General features: G+C 31.9%; 1 protein-coding gene across 1 annotated transcript; it reads right to left on the reverse strand.

The window, feature by feature from the left end:
• Nucleotides 1-9,155: 9,155 nt before the first annotated feature.
• LOC107860400 (proline-rich receptor-like protein kinase PERK9) lies at nucleotides 9,156-10,779 on the reverse strand. The gene is made up of 2 exons (XM_016705742.2): nucleotides 10,269-10,779; nucleotides 9,156-10,182 (listed from the first exon to the last, which is right to left on the reverse strand). The coding sequence occupies exons 1-2, from the start codon at nucleotides 10,459-10,461 to the stop codon at nucleotides 9,257-9,259; spliced, it is 1,119 nt and encodes a 372-aa protein (XP_016561228.2). The 5' UTR covers nucleotides 10,462-10,779; the 3' UTR covers nucleotides 9,156-9,256.
• Between the last annotated feature and the right edge of the window lie 362 nt (nucleotides 10,780-11,141).

Below are 11,141 nucleotides of genomic sequence, written 5' to 3' on the forward strand. Positions count from 1 at the left end.
TATCTCTTTTCAAAGATGAAATTTGTTTATAATATTTCTTTGAGAAATGGTATATTCACAAAGAAAAATAATTAATATCCTCTAGAATACTTAAAATAACACTTATTATAAAGAATTTCAACGAGCAAAAGTTTTAACACAAGTAGAAAGAAGATTCGTACATACATTGCAAGTTTAGTTAAAATGAGACGAAAAAAATTGATATAAAACTGACTAAATAAATTATGCGGTAAAATATAAATATTTTAGATATCTAGATTGTTGTTTCAAAAAAAATAATGAATGGCATATATAAAGATGTTTTTATGGAATTGGAATTGTCTTAACAATTCATTTGTTTTATCAATTGTCACCCTACACTTAATCTTCTCTAGTTACTAGTTTCTGTTTTTCCAAAATTCATTAAAATAATAGTTAAAAAGTGATTTAAATTTTTTACCCTTTATTAAAATAAAATTGTCTTTAGATATTTTGTTTTCCTTTAAATAATTGAATAATTAATCTGTAAAATACATTATGCCATCCATCTCGTCATTGTCTGTCGGACTAAGGGTAAACCCAACTCGTATTTTTTATTTTTTTGTCTACCATGGCAATTATGATGTATGTGAGGCTTTTAAGAATGACATAAATTTGAAAGTATTAAGGTTATTAAGTCAGTAAAATGTGTTTCTTCTTTTTTTATTTTGTGTTTATTCATTCGTATTCATATAGTTATTTAATAACACATTCTTATAAAAAAATTAAATCTAAAAAAATATAATTATGAAACAATTTACTCCACTTATCAAACAATCCTTCTGTTAACACCTTTATTTGTGGAAGTAAAAAATTACTTTTCGCACTTGAATGGTAGTTAATCCAACTGTTTTTCTTTTTTTGTTGGATTAAATATATATTTATTAAACCTCACTTCTGTAACCTATTAAGTCTTTCGCCGTCTGATGTGTTTCATATGGATTTCAAAAAAATATACTTGTATTAATGGTGATTTTAATGAATTATACATCAATGCAAGAAAATCATTTAACAATGAGATCACACTGATGAGGGTGTTAATACCCAATCTTATATTACTGAATTTATTCTGAATAAAGAATATATCATCACTGCACACACCCTTTTACCAAATAATATCAGAGAAATCGAACCACGTAATCTCCATGAAAATAATTTAAGTTATGTAGTTGAAGTTATTCTCGAAAATACAAATTCTATGAATCATAAAGGAGCATTAAATAGATATCATTAGTCTTAATTTCCAGGTTTAACATTATCTTTACTTTTGAATTTTCTTATTAAGTAATTTATTTTAGTTGACACATTAATTTTATGTAGATGAATTAAGAAAATCTATATGTACATGAATTAGACTCGCATGTCTAAAATTTTAATAAAATATTTATATTATAAATAGATTTTTTGACCTATATAATATTTAATGCATATAAATTTAGGGATCAGATCGAATAAAATCTGTATATTTTTATTGATTTATATATAGGTTTTCTTTTAAATATAAAGAAAATGTTAACCATAAAATGTTAACCACTTATATTTTATTATAATACAGTATATTGATTTTTGTTATAAAAATGTTACTGATAGTATGATAATTTAAATAATTCACTCTAAGTTAAAAAATAGTAGGCAAAGTTCTAGAATCAAAAGCTAGAAAAAAACTAGCCAAAAACTTAAATTTTTAAAAAGAAAATTTATTAACTTACAATGTCATAACTATACAAGAAAATAATGAGATTTTCCAAATATATATATATAATTGATAAAATCGAATCAAAATTCCTATTTATTTGACATATAAGTTAATTTAGTTTGAGCTTTGTACATAAACTTAAACGAATATAAATTGATTAGTACCGTTCCATTTGAAATTTTAAAGGACTTACAAACTTGAAAATACTTAGATTGAAATTTTTTTTGTTATACTTCATATTTGGTAATGTAGTCACATAAATTGTAGTAGCTTTTCTGATTAATGTATACAAGACTTGTTGAAAAAAATAAATAGAAGACTAACTTGCATAAGCACTAAGCAGATATATCTATTAATTTTCGGTGATGTTTTATTATACAATGATTTGCACGATTTTCGAAATTAATAAATGATACATTTGTTTTCCTTGCACATATTTAACATATAATATCAATGGTAGAGTAATAAATATTTTAACTTTAATTTGTAGCTATTATAATTAATTATTTTTGCTTCATATAAAAACGTGGCAAACATGAATAAGTAAAAGTATGTATTGTTTGTACTCAAATTGGTTCAATATTTGTTTATGAACATCAAATTTATTAAGTAAATTTTAAAATATGAAATTAATCTGAAAGAATATATATACATTATTACTTGTAATTTGATCGATTCAACATTTGTTTATAAAGATCAGACTTACTAAGTAAACTTAAGAAGTATGAAATTAATTTGAACGAATATATAAACATTAAAGTAATTATAGAGAGAAAGTATAGACACATTGCTGTTACCTTTAAAATATGCAATTCTCTAATTTTCTTATTCCTAAATTATGGTAAGTTATTTATTGGCTCGATTATAAAATATACTTCTTTAAGCAATGCATAACTTTTCTACAGTTGATAAGTACGTAAATCCCTGATAGTTTAAGCAATATTACATAAAATTTCATTTATTTTGCTAATTACATCTTATCCCGGAATTTTGAAATGGTGATACATATGTTAAGCAGTGATACATATCTAAAAGTGATACATATGTAACAGATCAGGTAATTATTTTAGGAAGCAACAGATTTTCTCTGATTTTAACAACGTAAATCTCGCTTAAACTGTTACAAGCGTTAAAAACGCAATTTCATTTGTCAAAAGTTCAAAGTTCAACATTGAAGCAAACCAAATTAGAAGCACAAAGTTTTTCAATTTTGGAACAAAAAAATTGATATTCAATATATTTTTTTTTTCTGATTTTCTTCAATGGATCTCGTTACTGTGTTGTTGCGTCATTCTAGGGAATGAGTTTCTGAAATAAGGTATGATAACTATCGGGTCGACGGTATTGTAATTCATGAAAAAACGGCGTACCACGATTTAATGAATGTCATATCAACTCAATTAAAAATTGGCGTATCCCTAAAAAGAATTCATGCCAAATACGTGGTTCAAGGCAATTCATCAGCGTTGGAGATTCATAATAATATGGCTGTGAAACTTTTTCTTCAGATTTTGAAAGCTGAATCTATATTCAGGAAGTATCCACTATGTATTACAACGAGTGATATTGTAATTGACAGTGATGATGTTGACGCGGATGATATGACAATAGAGTGTTATGATTTTGTTAAGCCGTCTGAACTTATAGTTGTTGTAGTTGGTAATGCTGAATCTCTGCTAATTTTTAATGTGGGTGGTGAAGAACTGATAAGTGATTGCTATAATAGTGTTGTAAAGGTAAACCAAAAGTATAAAAATAAAGCTACACTTGTCTCGATAATGCGTAACTATGCAATCAAGCACAAGTTCAATTTCATATCTGAGAGATCTGACAAGCAGAGGTTCACTTTTTATTTTTTAATGACAATTATTGATTTAATTCGCAATTTGATACATCTGAAAGCTGTGGTGATACATTGGTATATTAGTTTATGTAACTGGTGTTGCAAGTAACAAGTGATTCATACAACTAGTGATTCATATAAGTGATACAAATAACTAATTATTATTGTAAGTTAATAGTTATATATATGGTGATTCATATTGGTGATTAATATAACTGGTTATTCATGTAATTGGCTATTCATATACATGACGATTCATATTGATGATTCATATAAACATATTGAAAATACAGGTTATTCATATGACTGGTGATTCATATAACTGATTTTTAATGCTAGTAATTAATGTAATTGGTGATTTATATAACTGGTTTTTTATGTTGGTGATTAATGTAACTAGTGTTTCAAATAACAAGTAATTCATATAATTAGTGATTCATATAAGTGTTGATTCATATAGTCTGCCCCTTTGAGAAGAGTGTGCTCAACAAGTGATACATCTAGCCAAACTACTACGTTGGATGTATGTCTTAGATTTTTAAAAAAGCAAACTTCGCAAAAGAACTAAAGTTCTGGAGACAATTAAGATAAGTTTAAATTGTTTGATTCTCATACTAAGAAATTTGAGCCAAGGGTCTATTGGAAATAGCCTCTCTACTTGTAGGGGTAAGATCTGTTGCATACATACTACTTTCTCCAGACCTTACACTGCATATGTTTTTGTTGTTGTAATTCTAATACTAACACACTGGTCCTTCTGTCTCCAGGGTCTTCATCTGCTATCTTGAGCCGAAAGTTTATCGAGTTCTACATCTTGGACACAGATAACCTACCGAGGACTCTGCTAATGTACTTGTCAAATTCACCATCAGCGGCATCTGTTTACTCCCCACCATTCTGTGCAATTCACGTAAATTCAATTAAACAACAATCAACCGGAACACATGGTATGCTTCATTTAACTCGAGACAAGAGGCCCGTCCACTCAACTCTAGTGATTTCAATGACCTGGTGATGAATGGAGCAGAATTTGCTACACCATTCAAGGCAAATGATCCGATTCTTGACCAAATCGATCGTGAACTTCTATACCACGAGCATAATAAACCAGTGCCTGGTGGATGGTGTTTAGGTGACAACGTAACTGACAAATGTACTCTCTAGGGAGATGCAAAGGTTCTAAGACCAGGTCCAGGATTAAAGAGAATGGAAAAAAGTTTTGTCCAAATTTTCACTAATGGTATATTTAGTTTTAGTCAATGTATCTACGAATAGAGCTCCCTCAAAGATGTGAAAATACTGAAGATACAAATACTCGAAAATGTCTTCTTCTTGCCAGATACTCGGAAAAAATCACACGAGCAAAAATATATAGAAGACCAAGTGCCTCATGTAGTTTTTTTGTTAGCAATTTTGATAGAGAGCTGAGTGTTGTATATTGAGTTTGGTGATGTTGTATATTGACTGACTGTTATTGAGGCAATGAAATCATTTCCCACAAATTTCTCCAAGTCATAGAATCTTTGCATTGTCATAGAACATCTATGTCTCCTTGCACACTTTTCAAATGATTACTTATCATTTTATTGCATAACCATTCTTTAGAATGCAGAACTTTTGTGTTTTTGTGTAACCACAAGAGCTAAAATAGGGCGATATGATCAGTGGAGAGTCGTATAGTCGATCCCAACTTACTTAGGATTGAGCCATAGTTGTATACTACTACAAAAACATACCCAGTATATCCCTACGTGGTATAGTATGGTAGTATAACAGAGGTTAAATGTAAACAATCATTCATTATTAGAGGGGTAAACATAAATCTTGATTATTTCACATACCGGTACAAAACTTGGTACAACAATTATGAAAAAGCATCAACTCTCAGTAAAATTTTTCGATGGAGGTCATAGAATTTTTCACATCTCCTGTGTTGCCTAAGGACCACTAATATAGTTTCTTCTCTACTTATCCTACAATAGTAGTACAAGAATGTCATTGTTTTATGCCAAACATGAATATGTTACTGATCTATGGTACATCAGGAGTTTCGTGACCTCTAGCACTGACGTTTTCTCAGAGTATTTATCCGGTCTTAAACGGCTGCTTGAAACTTCTCGATTTTGTCTTCTCTTCTATGAAACTTGGTTAAAAAACTTCAAACAAAGTAGCAACAACAAATACTAAGAATAGGACACCACCCAAGTAACCAACCTGTTGTAGAACCAAGATGAAGAAGATGCTTAGAATTCGAAATACAATTGTTTAGGCAAAATAAACGAAACAATGCTAGCTTACCAGTTTCTCAGAAATGTAATTGGCAAGAAATACACCTCCAAGTATTGCGGGGGATGTAGCAACCAAGTGTCCGACAATGGCACCACTTGCCACGCCCCATGGAGACTGCGAAATAGTTAGTATGTCAGTGATTAAATGAAAGTTGGCAGATTTCAAAACATATAATTAGCATTGAATTTCATGGAAACTGTACCTGAGTTGCACCAAGCGCTATTGTAGCAAACATTGATCGATCTCCCCATTCCTAGGAAGCAAAGGATGCGTTAAGATTCCTAACTTGAATATTACAATAGGCCTCATATTCTTTATCAACTGGATAGTCGTTAAATGCATAAATTTTTCTAGACTTTAGTGTTGTGAATATGAAATCACCGAGGCTAATCAGAAAAAGATTGACCAACTCACCCTTTTTTCCCAGTTTTTAGTCAAAAAAAAATTGACCAACTCACTCTTTTTCACATATGAATCACATATTTATAAATTACAACATAAAAAAAATAAGTACACAAAGTGCTATCACATATGTACGAACCAAAAAAGTTATCCACAAAGAATAAAAGTAACAAGCATGTGAATCACCATAACACAATATATGTATTGCCAATTAAAATATCATTTTAGTGTAACACCCATATGAATCATCAAAAAAATATAAATCATCAAGTAACCAGTTAATCTGCAATTAAATGAATCACCCATATGAATCACCTATCAAAAGAACCATTTATATGAATCACCATTTATAAATCACCAGCACCATATATGTATCACCAATTAAAATATCATTTGAGTGTGTCACACACATGAATCACCCATATAAATCACCAAAAAAATATGAATCACAAAATAACCAGTTAATTTGTTAATATGCAGTTATATGAATCACCCATATGAATCATCAGTTAAAAGAATCAGTTATATTAATCAATATCTATGAATCACCAGCATAATATATGTATTACCAATTAAAATATCATTTTATTATTTCACCCATATGAATCACCCATATAAATCATCAAAAAAAATATGAATCACCAAGTAACCAGTTAATTTGTTAATCTGCAATTATATGAATCACCAATATGAATCACCCATGTAAATCACCATTTAAAAGAACCAATTATATGAATCACCATTTATGAATTAGTTGTGAAAATAAAACCTGCTTCGACGAAAATTTTGGGATTTGTTCAATTTTATCCCGATCTTCCATTTGCATGTCGGAAACTTGATTTTTTTGCAGCAAAAGCTTCTCTTAAAATGTTTAATTTTTCAGGATCATTCCGCTGCTTTGATCGATTTTCACTAAAACCTAATTTGGTGTAATTAAAATTGCCCGGAGTAAAACCCATGATTTGATTACTATCATGAACAATTTTTTGTGTTTCAATTTATGAAATCCCCAAACTGAATGAGGGTGAATCTTCATTAGCCATTGAAGATACAAAAAATTAACACAAAAGGATTTTAAAGCATAAACCAAAAGCTAACCTCTTTGAAGAAGTTGTCAAATTTTCAAGTTAAAAGATGAACGATTACGGTTGAAATCAGTTGAAGTATTAAAGAATGAAGTTGACTCAAAATCTACTCAAATGAGAGAGATTTTAGGGGAGTAATTTGTGGGGAAAAAAAAAAAAGATGATGCGTAATAAGAAAGAGAGAGATGGCGTGAAAAGAGGAGATAAAATAGGGTGTGCAAGTTGTAGCATATGTATCACCAGTAAATATGCAAATAGGGATTTTATGTAATTTTTAAAATATTAAGGGATATTAGGTAATATGGTATCATTTGTCTAATTTTTTCGTAAAAAATTGCATTGTTAAGCAATTAGCTTATTTCTTTGGATTTACTACTAGAATTTTTTTATTTTTATTTTTCTTTTTCTTGTGAAGTACTACTAAAACTTAATTGTCACCCTGCCTTTTTTTCAAAGCCCATTAAAAAAGTACTAGTAAAGTGATTTGATTTAAAAAGCATCTTAAAAAAGTCAAGGAGTTGTATTTCATGGGCGGCTACAAATAGAGAAACTGATGTTTTGATGGATCTAAAAGTGTCTATGGATGTTACATTTTCCACAAATATCCGTAGCTTTTGTGAAATCTAGTTGCTGGAAAACTCTAATCTGTGGGTTATATGATGTTGGCCTGGAGCAATTATGCTTCTCTTGATATGAAAATCAAGGGGAGAAATTGACGATGGTTATTGTAAGTTTTGATCCAATGATTTTCACTTCTCCCAGGCTTACATAATGATGTTGCGTTAACACCAGTGAAGAAATTAGTTTGGAATCTAAACACACATATATATGCTTACCAGACTTCACTGCAACATGGAAAATGGAATTACGGGAAATGAGATAGTTTTTCCTTCGTAACACACAAAAACACATTAGATCAAATTGACTATGAAGTGAAAAAAACTTCAACTGATTCAAATAGCGAAACACAATCAGGTCAATTTTTCATTATTTTAAGAATGTGTGCATTATGATGATAAACCAGCATTATTTTCCATAAGTTCATATGAGTGTCATGGTTTCAGTTTGTTAATATTGCGTCATCAGTACAGATGAATAAAAGTGACTAGCTATTTCGGGTTTTGGATTATTTGTCACTATAAATGCTTGTGCTTTTTCCTATCTAAATGGGATTTTATTTTCATAGCTGATAATCTTTTCTTGATTAAGGGAGCTAGGCCATCATACTTATTAGTCATCGCCTTCTCGAATAACATACGGGTAGTTCAGCTTTTGCTTTAATGGAGAGCCAGTAATAGGAATTCTTTAGTTTCTCTAACTACAAATATCTATGGAAATAATGAAAGTGATCTGATCGTTTCCAGGGTAAAAGGAAGCTATTTGATCAATATTGTTGTTATTGATGTTCCGCCCACATGTGCTGCTTTTCCTTTCAGGCAATTACCATTCAAAAAACTGCAAGGTTCTTTCTGGATAATTGTTTTGTATATGGATAGGGTGTATGATTCATAAATCAAAAAGTTATAGTAATATTAGTATTAGCATCTAAGAATCAGTTCAATTTAGCTCTTCTGTTGAGCAGGAGTTCAGTAACAAGATTCAGGTGTTTGGTTCCTCAGGGATACCATTTTTCTTCAACACTAAAGGTTCATACGTACTATAGCGATCTTCTATATATTCAGTTACCGGTAAGTTACTCTTTACTGAAGTAGCTTACATATCATACAATCACCTCAATTTCGTATCCCTATGTCTAACAAAGCAAAACAAGATGAAACAGAGAATAAAAATTGAAAAGGCAAACAGAAAGCAAAGAAGGCAGTAAAACAAAATGGAGTAGTTTATTGGAGAATTACACACAGAACATAAGGAAAAAGTAGTAGCCTAGCTGTATTGCAGGTGTTTGTGTAACTGTATATTGCACTAAGGAGAGGAGTTATTCTTTTGCGGAGATGAAGTGGCAGCTGGAGGAACACCAGGTATGAGCGGTGGGAAGCCTGGAATGAGAGGTGGGAATAGAGAAGGGGGAGGTGGTGGTGGGGATGGAGTTAAACCAGGTATGAGTGGTGGGATAAGTGGAGGAAATAGTGAAGGTGGAGGGCGCGGAGGTGAAGGGATTATTGGAGGAATTATTGAAGGTGGAGGAGAAGGGAATAAGGGAGGAAATATGGAAGGAGGAGGAGAGGGGATGACTGGAGGAATAATTGAAGGTGGAGGTTGAAATGGGTTTGGAGGAAGGATTGAAGGTGGTGGTAGAAGTGGATTTGGAGGCAAGGGAAGTCCTCCTATTGGATTGAAAAATTTTGGTCGAGCTGCAGCTTCTGATTGAGAGTAACGTTCACTAGAGGCTTTAGGAACAGGTGATATTATTGGAAGTCCTGGCAAAGGAGGGAGCAGTGGCAAAGGGGGTAGCCTAGGAAGAGGTGGAAGTAAAGTACCTGGAGCTGGTGGATCTTGAATTGGTGGGTAAAATGTAGGGTCATTGGGATTGGAAATTGCTGACTTTTGAGAATCTGTTAATTTCTTTTTGGAATTTTGGATGCTTGGCTTTTGGCTACATAGATCTGGCTGGTTGAGAGGTTTGAAAGTGAAGAAACCAGCAGAGAAGATGTGAGTCCCTTGTTTTCTTGACTTGAGATGAAGAGAAGATGAAGATGCTGTCGACGCCACAGCACAATACGTTTCGCTGCTCTTAATCAGCTTCACAGAACATCCCTTGATTTTCTTGACATGTTTGCTTACAGAAATAGGAAGGTCTACACTGAATTTTCCATGCTCATTGGTTTTCACCTCCTTGTAAAAATGTGATCTTCTGACAGAGTCTTCGCACTCTACAGCAACGGTAGCACCTGAAAGCAGAGATTCACATACACATTAATCAACTGAAAGCTCAATAGAAACCCAATAAAGAAAGATTTCGACAAGAATAATGAACCTGAAATGAAGTGACTAGCCCCTGAGAATTGCTGCTGGAAGCAGGTATCACAGAAAACAGTTCCCTCAACAACTGCAGTTAGGTGATGCCTATGCCTAGTACTACTCCTTGCCTGTGAAGTGGAAAGGTTGTGGAATGTGAAACCAAGAAAGAGGACTACAATCCAAACCCAAGATGTTCTGATGTTCATCATGTTTTGTACTCCTGTAAAAGTTCAGTTCTCAAGATCAGACACAACCATTTGAATTCTCAGTTTGTAGAATAGAAAATTTTGGTCATTTGCTTGGTTTTCTATGGTTAGAAAGGCTAAATTCTATTCTAGGATTCTTCTAGTTTTGTGGAAGGCTGAGGCATGATTTTCAGAACTCTGTGACATTAATTTATAATGGGAGTGGCCAAGCCCTCTTTATGTCATTCATGCAGAAAGTGAACTGCTAACTAGCAACAGTAACTTCACTCATCTTCTTATTACCACCAGACAGGGACAAGAAAACGAGAAAGTTTTTGGGACAGATAAGCAAAAACAGTATTAAATAAAAAGGTATAATGCTAACTTGTTTGTCTGTATCTTTTTCTGTTTTCAACATAGAGGGCTTGTTTTTTAGTTGGTAAGGGAATGAAAATTACCATGGAACAGTTGGGGTCCCAGTTGGTTCACGGGAACTCTGTAGCAGCCACAAAATTTTTTGACACCTTGTGAACTTGTGAAAAAAAAGAGTTGCCCATTTTTTTCTTTTCACAATACCAGTTATAGAATAGGAACAAGAGGGAGGGCCATGCATGTGTTATGATAATGTATCAAGTTTTTACGTATCCTCACTCACTTTTAGGTTGGTCATGACCACAAGATTGATGCCTATTTTGATTTTTTAC

Source organism: Capsicum annuum, chromosome 2, assembly GCF_002878395.1.
Source record: "Capsicum annuum cultivar UCD-10X-F1 chromosome 2, UCD10Xv1.1, whole genome shotgun sequence".
NCBI lineage: Eukaryota > Viridiplantae > Streptophyta > Magnoliopsida > Solanales > Solanaceae > Capsicum > Capsicum annuum.

Excerpts from the sequence above, each read along its gene's own strand:
- LOC107860400 (XM_016705742.2), bottom strand. The coding sequence starts at position 10,461 with ATGATGAACATCAGAACATCTTGGGTTTGGATTGTAGTCCTCTTTCTT. Across the intron at positions 10,183-10,268 it reads GGCTAGTCACTTCATTTCAG|GTGCTACCGTTGCTGTAGAG; the intron begins GTTCATTATTCT and ends CTCTGCTTTCAG.